The 19,778-nt window shown below is 33.1% G+C and overlaps 2 protein-coding genes across 11 annotated transcripts; both read left to right on the forward strand.

The window, feature by feature from the left end:
• Positions 1-4,919: 4,919 nt before the first annotated feature.
• On the forward strand, positions 4,920-10,972 carry LOC107629237 (E3 ubiquitin-protein ligase WAV3). Its single transcript, XM_016331981.3, has 2 exons — positions 4,920-5,581; positions 8,584-10,972. Exons 1-2 carry the CDS (start codon positions 5,363-5,365, stop codon positions 10,504-10,506), a joined length of 2,142 nt encoding a protein of 713 aa, XP_016187467.1. The 5' UTR covers positions 4,920-5,362; the 3' UTR covers positions 10,507-10,972.
• Positions 10,973-11,806: 834 nt separating this feature from the next.
• On the forward strand, positions 11,807-18,924 carry LOC107629236 (receptor-like serine/threonine-protein kinase NCRK). 10 transcript variants are annotated; one of them, XM_088508677.1, is made up of 12 exons: positions 11,837-12,027; positions 14,061-14,122; positions 14,661-14,713; positions 15,097-15,183; positions 15,315-15,425; positions 15,826-15,948; positions 16,370-16,648; positions 16,762-17,003; positions 17,092-17,388; positions 17,651-17,884; positions 18,059-18,289; positions 18,401-18,924. In XM_088508677.1, the coding sequence occupies exons 4-12, from the start codon at positions 15,114-15,116 to the stop codon at positions 18,635-18,637; spliced, it is 1,824 nt and encodes a 607-aa protein (XP_088364803.1). In that variant the 5' UTR covers positions 11,837-12,027; positions 14,061-14,122; positions 14,661-14,713; positions 15,097-15,113; the 3' UTR covers positions 18,638-18,924. The 10 variants fall into 10 exon arrangements, with proteins under 10 accessions (XP_016187464.1, XP_088364807.1, XP_088364803.1 ...); XM_088508678.1 differs by having other exon boundaries at positions 14,061-14,118; XM_016331978.3 differs by lacking the exon at positions 14,061-14,122 and having other exon boundaries at positions 11,807-12,027.
• The last annotated feature ends 854 nt before the right edge of the window (positions 18,925-19,778 follow it).

The raw sequence follows: 19,778 nt of genomic DNA on the forward strand, positions 1-19,778 counted from the left end.
GAGTTTATTCCAAAAAGAGGGGTGAGACAAGGTGATCCCATTTCTCCATATCTTTTCGTATTTGTAAGGACAAACTATCTCAGCTAATAGAGGAGTTGGTGCATCTAGAAGAGTGAAAACCTATGGTAGCAGGTAGAAGGGGACCGAAAATATCCCATTTGAACTTTGCTGATGATGTTCTTTTATTCACAGAAGCCAGCCAAGAACAAATGTAAAGGGTTAAGGAAACGCTGGTAAAATTTTGCAAGGCGTCTGGATTGAAAATTAACGAAGACAAATTTTCAATTGTCTTCTCAAAAAGCACAAATATAAATTCAAAAAGGAGGATTATGGACATAGCTGAATTCAAGAACAAAAGAATTTAGAAAAATACCTTGGAGCCCTAATTACAAATAATAGAAGAGGCAAGGAAAAATTCAAAGATGTTATGGAAAGGGTTCAGAGTAAACTCAAGGAATGGAAGAGTAAGTGTCTATCTCTTGCGGAAAGATTAACGCTGGCTCAAGCATCCATTAGTCCTGCTCTTAACTTTCAAATGCAACACGATAGAGTTCCTAAAGGAGTTTGTCAGAAAATTGAAAAGCTTCAGAGGAGCTTCGTATGGGGGATGAACCTAAGCATCGAAAAATGCACTTAATTAGTTGGAAAACTCTATGTCATCCTAAGCACGAAGGGGGTATGGGCTTCAGAAAAATCACATCAATGAATGATGCATTTTTTATGAAAATCCTTTGGCAAATGGAAGGAGAACCTGAGAAACTATGGGTTGAGGTGCTAAAACAGAAGTACTATCCGGGAGGATAATTGAAAAACAACATAAGAAGCAAAAGCTCTGATTCCACGCTTTGGAAGGAACTCGTGAAAATATGGCCAATCTATCAAGAAAATTCAATACAATACATAGGAAATGGCTGCGGAACCAACTTCTGAAAGGATCAATGGGTGTTAGGAGAATGAGCTCTCAAAAATCATACTCTCAACCCAAACATGAATAGCAATAGCATGGTGAAGGACTGGACCAATAAGACAGGAGAATGGGATAGAGAACAATTTAGACTCAATTTACCAGAAGTAATTGTTCAAAAAATTACAACAATGTACCCACCAAATCCAGATCAAGAGGGAGATAAGAGAGGATGAAAGCACACAGAGGATGGAGATTTCTCAATAGCAGCAACTTATAAAGCCCTAAACAATTGATCAAAATCCTAAAAAACAATATGGAAGTAGATATGGGAATGAAAAGGGACACAAAAAATTAAAGTGTTCATGTGGACCGCTCTCCATAGAAGAATTCTAATAAATGAGAGGAAATAAAAAATATTTGGGGGAAGCAGAGACTGTTATGCTTGCCATGGAATGCAGAAAAGTTGCATACATGTGTTAAAGGATTGTCAGAAAGTATCAACAATTTGGGTCCAACTCTTAGATTCATCTAAAATTCAATCCTTTTTCAACCTAAACTGGGAGGAATGGGTAAAGCTGAATTTGACACAGCAACTATGAAAGAGTAGCTAGGGATTTTGATTGGAAAGATATTTTCATGGTAGCCTGTTGGAGAATATGATATTGGAGAAATAAGGAAATTAATGATGACAACTACAGAAGATCGCACCAACCTCATATTGAAATCATGAATCAAGTTCAGGAAATTAAACAAATTTTGGAAAGGAATTACCTGATTGAAGGATTGAAGATGAAACAGGAGATTCACGTCAGATGGGTGCCACCGTCAGAAGGATGGGTAAAGCTTAACACAGATGGGTCTTCACAGGGGAACATGAGATGCGCTGGCTGTGGCGGTTTGGTGAGAAATGAGGACGGAAGATGGGTTGCTGGATTTACCTGTAGGATTGGCAGCTGCACAGCATTCACGGCAGAGCTATGGGGTGTCATGGAAGACCTGAAATTCGGCGGCTGTTGTTAATTTGTTGAATAGTGGAAGAAATCTGGAGAAACATCCTAATTCTCTAGTCAGACGAATTGTTGCACTGAAAAAGAATGACTAGAGAATATTTTTTGTACAAATTTACAGAGAGGCTAATAGATGTGCTGACTATTTAGCTAGAAAAAATTTAGAAATTGGTGATGGTTTTTTGTTTTGGGATACACCATCTCGAGAGTTAGCTAGAATCATCCATGAGAATTATATAAGGGCTTCATTACCCCGATCTATTTGTATATAAGATGTCATTCTTTTTGGGCTTTTGCTAGTCCCGTCATTGTACCAAAAAAAAAGAGAATGAAGCATGATGAACGTACATGTAATATTAGGATAGATCAAAGACAGAATGTTGTAGGTATAGCTTAAGTGAGAGTTGTGAAATGGTTACAAATATGTATTAGATAATAACAAAAACAATGCAAGTGTTTAGAATTTTTATTCTATTGTGATGTTGTATTGTGTTAGTTGTTTGGTTAACTTGTGACATAATTTTATGTTTTAGTATTTAAATGAGTGAAGACATAGTATCTGTATTTTACCGTGTTGAAAATTTTGTAGAGACAACAAAGGAGTTCTTGTGTACATCAATAGAGAAAGTCAAAAAATTTCTCCCAATGGACATTAACTTTATCTATTTCTTTGACCTATAGAAAGTTTTTTTGGACTTGAGTTATCATGACTAGTTGACCACAAGACAATGTATTAGTATGATCCCACTTCTACTAATTTAGAATCTGGTATTCACCTAATTTATGGGGATAAAGAGATTAAAGTTCTGCAAAAAGAAGAAGATGCTAAATGAGAATATTGACGAATTTTAATTGTTTGATTGTAATTGTACTTGAGATTTGTCATTTTATGTGCTTGGAACTTCATACTTTAACATACTTTGGGTAATTTTATCATGATTTCATTCTAATTCTCGTTCTATTTGCTTAATTCGAGGGGATCAATTTGACATATATACTATAAATTCAGGAACCTTTTTTATTTATAACAAAAATTTTAGGGCACCTATTTAACTTTAGAACATCGAAGTTTTGAAAATCAGGAACAAAGATAGAGACAAATCTATCCCCTTAAAATGGTGTTGTTTGGTGTTGTCCCAAAACGATGTCGTTTTAACCATGTGTCCAAAGACTAATGTGTCTTGAGTGCGACGCGTGTTGCTTTACCTAACATGTCATACATACCTACATCTTCCACGTAGGAAAGAGAGTGTCGTGTTAACCAATTCAACCTGACTTGAGGATCTATATAACATATATCTAATAATCTTGGAAATTCAAGACCTAATTAATTTTTCTGAGAAACAAATTTGTCAAACCACTAAATCTTTGGGAACTTATTTGGGGTATTATTCTTTTATTATTATTAATTTTTTTTTTTTTTCAAAAAAAGTTCTCATGTATAAGAACGTCCTTCACGCTTATATTAGTGAACAAGGGTGCATGATTTTAGTAACTCTGGGACCTGAAAACGTTGATGGTAATGTGACATTATTCATGATTGATGCATGCCCCTCTAAATTGGAGAAAAGGAAAAGAAGTTACATATTAGAGTTGAAAGAGAAATTTCAAAGAAAATGGAAAGGCAAATGCATGCATTTATCCTTCTTAGGATGGGCAAATTATCACGTAATAACATAAGATTATTTATATATTCAGAATTAAATATAATATTGATTTTGATTATATTAAAAAATAATGTCTTTGAACTGTATGTTAATAAATTCATCAATAAATTAAAATTAACTGAAATTGATATTATCCTCAAGTAAAGTATTTTGTTTTTAATATACAGGTAATAGGAGATGCTGTAGTTACATTTTTTATTTTATTGTTTTATAATACACACTCCTTTTAATTATTGTCATGTTAAAATTCTTATCGCTCTTGAAAATCCTTTTTTACCAATCCATTCCTATTAATTTTAATATTAATATTATTTGATTTTAATATTGTTATATATTAAATTAAAAGAATTAATTTCGTACATTAAAAAAAATCAAAAGTAAAAAACGTTAAATGAATAAAGATAAGTAAGAATCATAATATTGGAAGATTTTTAAGTATACCGTTATAACGATGTATCAGTGAATTTTAACCGTTGATTTTAATTATATATATTATATATATTTTTTATAATTAAGATCAATGGTTAAAAATAACTGAAATACCGGTATGACGGTACACTTGAAAATTTTTTCATAATATTATCAAATAATAGTGACAAAATTATGTATCTAAATAAGATATTCTTATAGTTGTGATTAAATAACATTATTGATTGAGATAATGATTAGTTGAGCTGAAACGTAAACGGGAAAGGTCATAAAGTTGCGGCGGTTACACTTTGGGGGTGCAATTTCTAAAGACTAAAATGAACATAATGACCATAATTACTAATTAGTCGCATGAATGGAAGGCAATAATGCAGAACACCAGGGGTAGTTTTGACCTAACATGATGGAGTATAAAAAATCTATTTAAAACATAATATTCTAGACAATTATGGTTTTCGGACCCTAGGTATCCCCTATTCTATCATGCCAATGACTAATCCCACAAAATTAACCGCGCATTATAATTAGTCATTAAATTTAGTTATTAAATTAAAATATATATTAAAAATAAATTAAATTATATATATTTATATATAATATACAATAATTAATTTTAATAATTAATTTTTATACAAATAATATTTTTAATATAAAAATATAATTCATGGCATATTTTATCTGTACATCAATGATAAAAAAATAAAATTAATTTAAATTAATTAAATAATTAGTTCATTTTCTAATTTAAATAAAATGTTAATTATTTAAATTTTATTTATATATACAATAATTAATTAAATAATAATAAATTTTTAAATAAAATTCATATTTACCATAAATTAATCCTTCACTTAATAGGTTTGAAATATATATTAAAAAAAAAAACTTCAAAGGAATCAAATTGAGTCACACAAGAAACGAATTTTAACATTAAACCGTGTTTAAGCTGATAAATTTTTTGTTAAATACAGAGTTTCAGAAGAACACAACAATATTGAATTCCATTTCCATCATCAAAAAAGCAAAGCCAAAGCTGCTGCAAGCAACTTGCTTCTTATCTGTGACCTCAACGCTCACTCATCTCTCTCTCCCTCTCTCTCTCTCTCTCTCTCTCTCTCTCTGCCAAAACAGTAGAAAAACCCAAACTTCTCTTTTCTTCCTCTCTCTCTCTTTCTTGTTCATCTTCATTCTGACCCATGTCAAATCCTATCATGTTCCTTCACGGGCACACCAAAGTTGGAATCTTTCCCTCACACACATTCATCTCTCAGTTTTTCAGCTTTTTGTGTCACTCTTTCATCATCTAATTGTCAACCCTTTTTGTTCCAAAAAAAAAGAAGAAAAAAAGAAAAATGGGAAGCAAATGGAGAAAAATGAAGCTTGCTCTTGGCTTCAACACTTGTGTTCACATTCCTAGAGATTTAGATGACTCCCCTTCAGCTGCAGCCGCCAGATTTTCCGACGTTACCTCGCCGTCGGTTGTGTCGCCGGCCTCCGGCGGATACTACTCTTCAAGCACCCCAACGACGCCGTCTTCTTCCTCTGCTCTCCGGTTACCAAAATCTCCAAAGGTTTTCAATTTACATTACCCTTTTAGAATTTATACATGTTCAGCTAAGAAAGTTTCATAATTTATCTTCCTTTTCTGCTTTGTTGAAAATTGTTCTTTTCCTTTGACTTCACTACTGAATCTCCATGGTAGATTCTGGTTAAAAGCTTTCCACTGTTTTCATTCATTTGTTCCTTTTAATTTCTTTTAGTTATTTATGCATATAAACACCAAGTATTTTAGAGATCAATTTGGTCTAGCAGGGTTTAAAATGTTCTAATTCAATATATATTCCATAAATTGATAGGTATCTTATTATACTATGAGTACAAAGAACAAAATTGACGTTATAAAAAAATAAAATGAAAAAAAAAAACTGTATATAAGGAGAGAATTAGCAAGAGCTCAAGTTTAATTAGTGATATGAGGATCAGTTAAAACATGACTAAGGATAAGTAATACACACTAATTTTAGGTCTATGATTTTTTTTGGTTGGAGTATTTTTTTGACTTTTTGTATTTGAATAGGGGTATTGTGGGGTGTGACGCATTCTGAGTATTGCGGGAACGTTTTTATTCTTTGTTTTGTTGTTTTCAAGCTCTGTTATGGAGTAGAGGATAGAGCATAAAGTGAAATACCCTGCTTACCCTTTTAAGGAACAGTTATTTACTTATTTTTACTTACTTGCCTCATTACATTTTCATAGACAAATATTTACAATAATTTGTTTTCTTTTATAATACTAAATATTAATATTATTTTTAAATTTAAAAGAGAATGATTGTAGAAGTTTCAAAAGAATGGAAATATTTCTCCATTTCAGTGGACCTTCTTTCTTTCTCTCTCCTTCATATCACATGTTGTTATCCCCACCACAAGAGACCCCCCATAACCGATGATTGTGAAAATTTCCATTTTCAAACAAAAAATAAAAAGAAAACTTAAAAGGTTGGGATTTCTAAGATAATCAATCAATATCAATATACAAGTACTAAAAATGATAAGCGGTTTTCGATTAATCCGGTTGAATTGGTCAGTTCAATTCGGATTTTAGAACCATGTATGTGACACATGGTGTCTACATATTTTAAATTTGATAACCATCCACATTAAGATGTAATGTCTTTATGTAAAAATAATAATTAAAAAAATTATTAGATTTAATATATTTGATTAAATTACTTAACATTATACGTATCAGCATTTTAACTATCAACTTCACGTGAAAATATTTTAGGGATATGCAGACCTAGTGTCACAAATATTATGCTCAAAATCATATTAAAGAAAAGAAATCATGAAACAGTGAATGAGTCATGTTTGATATCTCTTAGTATATGGATGACATTTCTTTCTATATTTTTAATAACCCCTCGGAATAATCAAATGTTATAGTTGCAAATTTGTCTTAACACTACGTTTTTTTAAAGCCATTTGGTGATAGCTGTTGTTCTATACTACATATCTTAATATTTTATTTAATATTTTAACTCTTGATGTGTTCAAAGTCTTTGACCACAGAAAAGGTTGACCTTATTTTTGTCTTGTCTTTGTTACTATTAAGATTGTGGGATTTGTCTTGGAATACTCAAGCTTTAGGTAAACTAAGCATCTTAATTGGTATCCTCTAAAAGATGGACTATTATTATGCATTCAAATTTCATCTTTTTATGCAGTGGTCTTAGTAGTAGTGAGTAGTGAGTGGACCTGCATAGGGACAGAAGAAAACAGAAGAATGGCCAGTGTTTTATACACTACTCTCTAACTCTAATAGTGACCTTTGCTAATGCTGTGTATTTATCTATGACTACTTTTTTGTAGCATTATTAAGATTCCCAGATTCCATGAACTTATCATTTTTTTTTTTTTTTTTTATCTTTTTTTTTTTATTGACTAGCTAATGGGTGGCTGAATTGGGGTCCCCATACATGAAGGCATATTTTGCCACCTTTTCCATCACTAAATTTATATTAAATTACTTAATAATATTATTACTAGGTTGAATTTTGATTTTTGTCCTTATGTTTTTGAAAACATTTGATTTTAAGTTCCTGAATTGTTTCTTTTCTTTCTTTCTTTTTTCTTGGCCCTATTTAAAATAATGTTTCTTTTGAGTTCCTAAAAAATTATGATAATTTTTTTTGGTTTAAGTCCTCTAAGATAATATTTTGAGAGTCTTGAAGCCAAATAATCATAAAGTTTTACAGACTAAAACCATTTTTTTTTTTTTGAAATTTTATGAACCTATATCATAACAGAATTTTCACAAAATTTACAATAACCAAAACCTTATTTAGATGTTGATACCAGTTTGGTTTCCTTTTCACAAGGTTCTAATTTCAAGTATACTTGGATTTGAACTTGAGATTAATTTAAAACCACAATCAAATTATAAAATATCCATGGGGAGGATGAAGATTCTTTTCATTCCTGACAAAGATTAGTTTAGATAATTGGAAAAGATCCTAGAGTTCTTCAAAAGCTGATAGATTCAGAATTTAAAGCCTTAGCTCTTAATGCTCTGATGCACATTTTTGGGATGTTGATGTCTGAATCTATTTCTTTCTCAGCAGAGCACCAAAGACATGTTTCTTTTTTCACATAGCATGTATTTCATTTGACCGAAAAAGCGAAATCCATAGTTTCCTTCTCTGTTGGAATTCCAGGTCCCCAAGTAACCAAAACTTGGAAACAACATCTTTTAGTTATAACAGTATTATTTGTTTCATAGTTCTGCAGATTTTATGTATAATAACACATGTGGTTCACATTTTTATTTGGTCTTGAATATGAGTAATTTTAATAGTAGCATCCTATGTGTGGTGAAAAGGGTAACCACTCACATGAAATTGTGTTTGTGTGAAGACGACAGGTGAGAACTGTTAGATGATTTGACATGTTTGACCAAATTATCCTCTAATGATTCTCAACTATCACCTTCGTATGAAAACAACTTCATATGAGTAGCCACCGGTCATCAAATAGGCTTTCCTTTCGTGACGTTTTTATCTATGTATCTGCAGGGAACTTGTGCAATATGCTTGAACACGATGAAGCCGGGGCAGGGCCATGCCATTTTTACTGCCGAATGTTCTCACTCGTTTCATTTCCATTGCATCACTTCGAATGTAAAACATGGCAACCAGATATGTCCTGTCTGCCGAGCAAAATGGAAAGAAATTCCTTTCCATAGTCCTGCTTTTAACGGCTACCATGACATGGCTCGAATCAACCCGGTAACTGCAAGGGATGATGCTTGGACAACTGTCATGAGGAGGATCCCTTCGCCACAAGGGGACTCGGTTCGGCCGATTCCATCGCTCTATCATGTTCCTGAACCAGCTATCTTTGATGATGATGAAGCCTTGGATCAACAAAATTCAGTTACCTGCCATAAGAATGAGGCTGATCATGATGAGATTATGAACAGAATTGAGATAAAAACATATCCTGAAGTTTCATCTGTTCCAATGTCATCCTCCCATGATAATTTCGCCGTACTAATTCATCTCAAGGCTCCTCAGGCAGCTACAAAACAAAGTAATGTTGGAACCAACGGCGAAACAACTCCGAATTCTCGTGCCTCTGTTGATCTTGTCACAGTTCTTGATGTAAGTGGTAGCATGGGAGGCACTAAAATTGCATTGCTAAAACGAGCTATGGGTTTTGTCATACAGAATCTCGGTCCATCGGACCGTCTTTCTGTCATTGCCTTCTCCTCCACGGCAAGGCGGATCTTTCCTCTACGGCTGATGACTGATACCGGACGGCAACAGGCATTACAGGCTGTGAATTCTCTGTCTGCTAATGGTGGGACAAACATTGCTGAAGGCTTAAGGAAAGGTGCCAAGGTATTCACAGAATGCCGGTCGAAGAATCCGGTTTGCAGCATTATACTACTCTCTGATGGACAGGATACTTACACAGTGAATAGCAGGCCTAGTGTTGGAGCAGATTACCAGTCACTTGTCCCGAATTCGATTCATCGGAACAATGGAGCAGGATTGCAGATACCAGTGCATGCTTTTGGCTTTGGTTCTGATCATGATTCTACTTCGATGCATTCGATTTCTGAGATATCCGGCGGGACATTTTCGTTCATTGAAGCCGAGGATGTGATTCAGGATGCATTTGCACAATGTATTGGAGGTCTCTTGAGTGTTGTGGTGCAGGAATTACAAGTTGAAGTTGCTTGCATTCATCCTAGTCTTCAACTGAATTCGGTTAAAGCCGGAAGTTATCAAACAACCTTGTCAGGCAATGCTAGAATGGCTTCCATTAGTGTCGGAGATCTGTATGCCGACGAAGAAAGAGACTTTCTGGTGACAGTTAATGTTCCGGCCGACATGTCAAGCCATGAGATGTCATTGTTGCTTGTTAAGGGCCTTTATAGAGATCCCATCACAAAAGAAATGGTGTTTTTGGAAGAAAACTCTGAAGTGAAGATTCAAAGATCTGATTCTGGTGGAGTACAAGAAGTATCAATACAAGTGGACAGACAGCGAAATAGGCTTCGAGTAGCCGAGGCAATAGCCGAGGCTAGAATCGCAGCCGAACGTGGCAATCTGTCCACTGCAGTTTCTGTCCTTGATAGCTGCCACAAGGCATTGTCTGAGACTGTTTCTGCCAAAGCAGGGGACCGGCTATGCGCCGCGCTTTCGGCCGAGCTAAAGGAGATGCAAGAAAGGATGTCAACTCAACGTGTTTATGAGCAGTCTGGAAGGGCTTATGTTCTTTCAGGATTGAGTTCACATTCATGGCAAAGGGCAACCGCACGAGGCGATTCCACAGATAGTACTAGCCTTGTTCAAGCATACCAGACTCCGTCCATGGTCGACATGGTCACACGTTCACAGACCATGATCTTGGGCGCGCCAACCCAACATCGGCGCGTCCTAAGGCCGGCGAAGTCATTTCCTGAGAGGCAGAGCCAAAGAGGTCATTAATAAACATACCACCACTTCTGGAGGGAGATTATATGAGTTTTTCTTCCTGTTTTCTTCACTTCACATATCCCTTTTTATTATATATAACGATTCTCAACTATCAACTTTACATGAAGACAACTATATCTGAGTCTTCACCTTATATATAACGTTATTTATACTTATATAAGTTTTGGCTTATGGTTGGAGTATAATTGGAAAGAAAGGAAGGAGTTTTTTGGTGGAGAAAACTCCTGATTTTGCCAGTTACAAAGAAAGAAGTGTAAATTTCATTGGGGGGGTTGGCTTAATACAGAGAATGGCGAAAAAAAAGGGACTCTTGGTAATATTTTCAAGTGTGATTCTGAGTGATGTACATAAACTTATTGTTTTTTAATTCAAGTTTCATCTTTATGCATATCATATATGATCATCTTAATATATAATATGCTTCTCATACTTTTGATAAGTTGAGATTTTTCTTTTACTTTTCCCTTTTTTGACTCTCCTGTTTGGATTTTCAAAAAAAAAAAAAAAAAAATCAGATCTATCATCTTCCTTGTACTAGATTCGATAATGGCAGAGTCATGCAACATGCATGCCTCGTTATAAGGGCCTTCTTCTGTAACGTCATCTTCACCAATCATCATCATCCACATATACTTCTACTCTGAGTGCATAAAAAATTATTCTTTATCTAATTTTAAAGGTTAAAATAAAATGGTAATTAAATTGGCCGAAAATTTTGTACATGAATATAATTATGGTGTAATGTCTAAAATAAAATTTTTTTTGCAGAATGTAAATTTTTTTTTATAATATGCGAAAAACATTTTTTGCACATTGAAGTGACAGATTCAACTTCTACATCCACGTATTTTAGCTCTAAATTTTATTTTGGTGAATTACATTAAATTCAATTTTATTTTAAAATTAATTTGTGTAATTATATTTTGTGCATTATATTAATAAAGAGATTAGGTTGAAAGTAAATAGTAGCCTATAATTAAAATGGGTAAAGTATGTTGGGACAAAATTAAAACAAAATAAAACTTAAAAATATTTTTAAAATTTTTGTCAAATTTTAAGAAAAAAATATACTCTTTTTTTTTTTATCAAAAATAGAAAATTCGAACCTACAACTTCTTAATTGAGAATGGGAAGACTATGCCATTTGAGCTATAACTCATGGGTGAAAATATATATACTTTACTCATTAAAAATGTATGGTCCATGACTCTATAGTCTATAGTCTAGGGTAGGAGCACGTGTGTAACGAAGTCCGAATAATGTGCCACCTTAGCACTCTGCTTACTACTTCAATTCATTCACTCTAAAATCTACCCTCTTCAATAATCCTCTCTCCATTCTCAGAAATTTCATCTTCAACCTCTTACTCACTCTTATATACCCTTTTCAATAGTTTAGCTAGTTTCAGTTTGAAGTAGACACATTACACATGAGTTTGAGTTAGTAGATCTTATAACAAGAAAGCCTTAGGTTGTTCTTCAACACATACAACAAAAACCCAGGTTTGATGAGGTATGCAAAGAGGTTTCATTATTTTTATTATTGTGTAGCATTGTTCTACCCATGGTTGTACCAAAACAAGGTGACATTTTTCTTGTTTAATTTCTTGTTTGGTGTCCCACTTCCCATTCCCACAAAGGTTATTAATAATAATTAATTGTTAAGTGGGTATGTGTTTTCCATGATTAACAACAAACCATTGTGATTCATTGTGATTAACAAGTACTACTACCATTAATTATTGTTATATATTCCAGTATTCAATAATGTTCAATGCTTTTTAATTCTTAGTTTAGCTGAAATAATACATTAAATTCATTATAATACGTGTAAAGATATGTATTAGTCAAAGAAGGGAACAAAGAAGAAGTTCTAACGTTTTCATCAAAGTCATTTGCAGATATTCAAACCTCAAATGGTTTGAAGAGACTAGATGAAATCTGTTAAATAATTTGATATATTTAATTAAATTATTTTAATACATATTTTATTATATTTTGAGTGAATATCTGCCTTGATAATTACCTCGAAACAACGAGGTCACCAAAAAAAAAACATTCAATCTGCCCTTGTTATTTTTTTTGGACTGATTAGTCCATGTGCCAAAAAAATAACATTAACTTTTTTTTTGTATATGTGCTTCGTTGTCCTTTCGAAGTAATTGTTAGAGGCCGAATTAAGTTTTTTTTTCCAAGAGTCTCGTTGTCTTTCGAGATAATTATCAGAGGCTATTTTAGATTTTTTTTTTCTTATATTTTTTTACATGAAAACATATTAAAAAAGATAAATAAATTTTTAATTTTTTAATTTAAATATATAAATTTTTTTATCTAAAATTTACAAAAATAAATTAATCATCTAAAAACTTAAAAATCTTACATTTTAAAAAATAAAGCATATTTTTAATTAATTAAAAATTTATTTATCTTAAAAATAAAAAATCAAAGACCTAGACGCTCTGAATCACGAGTGGGGTCCAAAAGGAATAACAAATTGGAGAAAGGGTGGCAGGTCACTGATGGACCCTACAAATTAAATGAAGACAACTCGCTGCATTGAAAATTTTCTTCTTTACATATGCATACTTCTGAATCACACTTTAATGTCTTTAAAGCTAAGTAAAATCATATCTTCTATATAGCCGTTATTATTATTTATTATTTATTATTTAGATAGAAATAAAATCTGCCACAACTACTTGTGTAATTTGTTTCTTTTCCCATTGAATACAAGACAAATCACAACTTTGCCTTATTCTAAATCATTATAATATATTCTTTTCAAGTAAGTAAAATAAACATGGTACTAATTTGGATAACTTCAAATTTGAACTCACTACTACTTTGTTATTTTCTGAGTTAAAGTTGTTTATGACTTTGACAATGATTTATTACTATAGCTTTTCTTAATGAAAAGAAGTATAATTGTCCCAAGGTTTTTTTTCAACTTTTACAAAAGAAGAGAAAGAGTTTTTGTCATGACTCAATGATTTCACTAACTCTTGTATATATAAAAATGGACCCTGAAATTGAGTAGAAAAGAAAACCAGCTAAGGTATGAGCTGGTTTGTTTTTGTATTAGGAATGAAGGTTGATGAAGGGTTGTTTTCAATTTAGCAAAGGGTTACTTTCAAAGAGGTGGTGTATAAAATATTGTTCTCTTTAGTAATAAGCTTCATTTATTATGTGTTTTTTGTGTGGCTTTTATAGAATATACTCATTTGAAGAGGTCACTATCCTCATTTATCTATTTATCTATTGCCATGGCTTGTTTCTAAATTATCCATAATATAATCTTTAGGTTGGTGAACATGACCCAATAATGCACATTACCTGTTTGTTCTTTTGCTTGTTTCAGTTCAATGATCTATAGTTCTTTCCTAAACAAGGAATGGCATATATGATTTGAAGGAAAAGAAATTTTCTGTCCTACCAAGCCATATTAATTATTCTTTGCTTTATGATATGCTCATCATAGCTGTTTTATGCTGCTTTGACTTTTCTGTTTCACACTCTCAAACTATTCTGGTTCAACTCAAATACAAGAGCTTCAAGCCACTACTTGCTCTAGCTCCTCATTCTCAAGATTGTTGCAAGAATTATTGTAGGTTGGAAACTATGTAACTATATTGTCGGTGCTAGTTTTCTCTATCAATTGAATATTTATGCAAAAGAAATCAGTTGTGGACTTATTGATTTGAGTGTCTTTGCCACTTTCCACTCTTAGTGCTTCTTTTTCCAAATTCCAACCCCTCTATGGCTACTAACTAGTCTAACTCTACTAAAAGCTTTCAATGCCAATGTTGTCAATCTTTCATGTCAGTATACTTTCTTCTACTATTCCTTGCCTTATCTTTGTTTCTATACTTAGTAATGAGGGTGGATATAGCATTGACTATGATGTTTGCTTTTGTTGGCCAACCATGTATTTGTTCTCCTACCCATTTTACCTTTTTTGCATACACTGGCTACAGAATTCAATTCAGAGAAGAAGACTTCCTATCCCCTAATTAATTATGAAATTGTTGGCATTCATTTCCTTGCTGCAACATGAGGGTAGAAAATGAAAAAATGGGATTGCAGTTTCAGCTTTTATTGTTGATATTAGTTCATCTTGTGGCTAACTTTACCATTTTGTTTCCATAGATGATGATTGGAGCTTGGATAACTCAAAACCTTCTAGCCTCTTCTTAATGCAGGTTAGCTAATTGATGCTACTTTCATTCTTTTTCATTTAGTTTAGAAATGCAACTCATGATTAAGTTTTATTAGTTGCTTCAAGTTTCATGTTTTAGGCCTCTTATATATATGCTTCTGATGATGGTTTTGCAATTAAAATTTTATGGATTGGTACAATCTTCAGATTCACTTTGATGTATCAACTGTATATACATGCTTTAAGTTCACTTTAGCCCTTTATGGGGAAAAGTGTAGCAGCATATTTCTGCTTGTCATTTGCTGTTTTTTATTTTATTTTTTGGTGTTGGAAAATCTTGTAAGATATGTGGCTTGTTTCATAACCATGACGAATATTCTTGCCCAATGATTTATATAGCACTAAATCGTTTTTCCTTTCTTGTAGTGTATGGGTTGGAATAAATGAAGCTCAAGCTCAGAGTTGCTCTTGCTATCATCTTCGTCTTGCTCTCGATTGAGCACTCATTTTCTGGTTGGCTTCACAACTTAACTAAAATAATTGTCTCTTCCATCTTTTACATGTTTAACATCTGTTATTTGTAAATCCAAAATAATTCTCCTTCTTACTATCTTATTGCTTACCCTTTTTTTTTTTTTGGGCAGATGAGCCTTCTGATACCTATGGCCTAAACAAGTGGAAATGTACATGTGCTTTCCAAGGGAACCAGAGCTACTCTATTGCAAATTGTTCTAAGTCATGTGATTGCCGTTCGGGTATGGTGGTGGTTTTTCCCCCTCAGTTTTTTCTCTGTTTTTTCTTTCAATAGACTATTGAGCTTGAGCTTGTCATAGTCTATGTTTGGTGGATGTAGTTTTGTAAGATTTTCTTGGAAACCAGAGTTCATATGCAGTCATAAAAGAGCTTTTATTGTAAATTTCAACTCATATTTATTGTAACTCAGAAAGAATACATGAACAGTGACAAAAACTAATTAGATATAAGTAGTTGGTCTAGTTGGATCCTCCAAACATTTTTATGTATAATTCATGTTTAGAGTTTAGACGTTGACACAGAACAAAATGAAAACTTTTTAATCAAAATTGTAGATGATTCCAGTGAGAACAGCAATCAAAGTTTCTGTATTATATGGTAACTTCTTTGCCTTCCATGTAGATGCTGAAGAGACTTCATCTATATGGACATGCTTATGTAATCCCAATGGATTCCCCCAAATGGGAGTGGCATCAGCAAATGGCCACAACCATAATTGCTTCAGTGCCTGCAACTGTACCTGGGGTAACTTTTCCTTAAGCTGATTCATATGGACTAATGCTAAACAGCTACTATTTTACACAGAAATGAGAAATCTAAGGGTACATTTGGTTTGCGTGTTCATTTTCAGTGTTTTTTATTTTCTGGATTTTGTGAAGGAAAAAGTGAAAACAGGATGTGAAAACAGAAAACAAGATTTTATTGTTTTCAGGTTTTTACTTTTTCCTTCACAAAATCTAGAAAACAGAAAACACTGAAAATGAAAACAGAAAATGAAAATGCAAATTAAACGCACCCTAAGATTTGCTTTTAGAATATTACTCTATTGGAAATCTAAAACAAAGTTTTTCTTATAGAAATTTTATCTCCTTTCAATGTAATTATTATATTGATAACATAATCTAGTACCTCCTGATACAAAAATCATTGGCTTTTTACTCTGCAGGAACTAACAGCTTGCCACTAGGTTCAAAGAAACACATCTCCAGCAAGACTGTTGTAGTTATTCTACTAATATGTGTTGTCTGTACGACCATTGCATTTCTTACCTCAGTCCTATGCTATGTCTACCGAAGGGACAGATGTCCTATTCAATCACCAATATTTTCACCGGATAAGGAAACAAGTAGTGGTAGCACTGCCAACTTAATTAGTCACAGGACAGTGACTTCTTCAGTGGCAGAAACAAAATTTGCTATTGATTCTCCTGTTAGTAATATGACAGGTAAGTTTGTTTTTAACTTGCTGTTTATATGTGAACTCAAAAGTGCTTATGTTAATTTTCCTTTACTTATGATTCGTAATCAGTTTTTTATTTTATGTTTTATTCTAATGTAGGATGCTTTCAGAAAGCCTCTTTCTTGTTTGGGATCCAGAGGGAAACTTTTCATGGAAATATTATTCAATTTTCCTTTGCCGAACTAGAAAATGCCACTGAAAACTTTCTAGGCTCCAACCTAATTGGACTAGGTGGAAGTAGTTATGTATACCGCGGTCGTCTGAAAGATGGTAGTATCGTGGCAGTTAAGCGACTAAAAGATCCAGGAGGGCCAGAAGCAGACTCTGCATTTTTCAAAGAGGTTATACCTAATTTTTCCAGTGTTTATAAGTTTAGACTTCAAACTTTCTTATTTCTGTAATTATAATCACTTGGTTTCCTTAGTGCAGATTGAACTATTATCTAGACTTCATCATTGCCATTTGGTGCCTTTGCTTGGATACTGCTCAGAATTAAAAGGGAGACATTTTCAAAGGCTACTAGTATTCGAGTACATGTCTAATGGGAATTTGAGGGACTGGTTAGATGGAGTGTCTGCAAAAAATCTCGACTGGACCACACGCGTCACAATCGCAATTGGAGCCGCAAGGGGCTTGGAATATCTCCATGAAGCGGCTGCTCCAAGAATTCTTCATAGAGATGTCAAATCAACAAACATTCTTCTGGATGAAAATTGGCAAGCAAAGGTATGATTGGATAGCAAACTAGGAATTACTCAAAGTTGGCTTATGATATGCATGCTGGTGATTTTAACTAGAATTATCAACACTGTAACCGCACTAAATATTACTTTTTTAGTTGATAATATAACTAGACATGCATAAGAATCTAAATGAGCTTGGCTTGTGACATGCATGGCGATAATCTACTGAAGTTAGCTGTTATACTATAGGTTGTTCACTTCAATCATAAGCATACCTTATAATCTTTCAAATAAACAACATGCAGATAACTGACCTTGGTATGGCTAAGAACGTGCGAGCGGATGATCACCCCAGCTGTTCGAATTCTCCAGCTAGAATGCAGGGAACATTTGGATATTTTGCACCCGAGTATGCTATTGTTGGGCGAGCCTCTCTTGAATCGGATGTTTTCAGTTTTGGGGTGGTTCTCCTTGAGCTTATCAGTGGTCGGCAACCAATCTATAAAACTACGGGCAAAGAAGAAAGCCTTGTTATTTGGGTATGCTAAGATAATCCTTACAACATTATCCTGAGTTCAGAGTGTTTTTTTATGAGGAAGATCTTATTGACTTTTACCTACTCCACCATGAATTTGTTTCTATTTTGGTCATTAGATTCAACCAAGTAAAATGGCCTAATTACTAATACAGCTTGATATAATCTTCTGTTTTAGGCTGCGCCCCGCTTACAGGATAGTAGGCGAGTAATATTGGAGTTGGTCGATCCACAACTGAAAAGAGACTTCCCGGAAGAAGAGGTACAGATTATGGCATACTTAGCAAAGGAATGTTTGTTGCTGGATCCGGAAACTCGTCCATCTATGAGTGAGGTTGTTCAAATTCTCTCAAGTATTTCGCCTGACAAATCGAGACGAAGAAGAAACATTCCAGCTAGCCTGTTCCTGGTGAACACACTCATTATGATGTCTTCAGTTATTATTAGTTGCAATGTTTCCATTATAATAGGTTTCTAATTTTGTAAGTCTTAACATTTTTTGCTTTCGTGACATGTAAAGGAACCAGTAGAAGCAGAAAGATCTCCAGTTCATAATTCATTGCAACAAGACACTGATCATAGATTCTGGGTTGGGAACAAAAACAAAGAAGCTAATGTAGATTCAGCTGAGCATACAGAGAATTTGACCCTCTTGACATCAAAATCCGAGAGTTGCCACGTGTCAGAAGAGGAAATAGTAGACCTAACTGAGCCGCGATACGAATCATTTTGCATGGCAAATGTCAATTTCTCATGAAGACAACTACTTGATACAACTTTTGTTGCTTGTACTACAAGTTATTGTGCATGTCTTGCTTCTGAATATGTTGTTCTCCATTTTTTATTTCACTTAAATTATAAAGGAAGAACACATAGGTGTTGCTAGATGAGCACAGAAATTTCTTTTGCATCTTTGTACAGGAAAAAACATAGGGTGATATAGGATATTCTGGTTCTACTTTGAAAAAAAAGAATCAGATTAGATACACATTAAAGGGTTTTGATCATAGAAATAAATTATTTGCAATTATATTTTGGTACCCAGTTTGATCTCCTAACCTATGATGTAGTTGAATTGAAATTTTCTAACTTAAACGAAAGGATAAGAGTCTCATTAATTATTAAATCAAACTATTAATTGAGGTTTGTTTACTTTGAATGAAATTCCTAAATGGAGGAGTTCCAGCCATTGTGGATTCTAATCCAAGTGGTATGTCCCTGTCTTTTTCTTCCTAATATTTTGATTTGATTTGATTTGAGAGAGAAATAGACATAAAAGACTGCTTATTAAGTAAGACACATTGGAAGGAATGATTTATTTCTTTCTTTTCTTTTTTTTCTAAATAGAATTTTATTGATTAAAATTGAAGTTCAGTCCTATACATGCACATATAACATATAAAGCATAATTAAATTTCATTCATGTATATACTTTTTTTTTTACCAAAATAGGAAGACGAACCTGCAACTTCTAAATGAGTATGGAAAAACTATGCCATTTAAACTATAGCTCGTTGGCCATTCATGTATATACTTATGCATATTAGAAGGGTCATTATTTGAAAATATGAGCACAATAATTATTATGAATAACAGAGAGCTGAATTAAAGAGTTTAATTTTAATGTACTGATAGTATAGAATGTTTTACATAATTGTTCAGTTATACCTATTTTTTTCTGGATAACTATTCACGCGATCAATATAAAAAATAGTTATTTTTACTATGTATTATTACATAATTCTATACACGAAAAAAACTGTTTTACACTGACAATACATCAAAATTAAATTCTAAATTATATTATAATATGTACCTTTATCATATTACGTTTATTAAGATATAAGTGTGAGGGATAAAATTTCATATCAATTATTGAGAACATATATATAAACAAT

The sequence above is a fragment of the Arachis ipaensis genome, chromosome B3, assembly GCF_059453495.1.
Source record: "Arachis ipaensis isolate K30076 ecotype BB chromosome B3, ASM5945349v1, whole genome shotgun sequence".
NCBI classification, from domain to species: domain Eukaryota; kingdom Viridiplantae; phylum Streptophyta; class Magnoliopsida; order Fabales; family Fabaceae; genus Arachis; species Arachis ipaensis.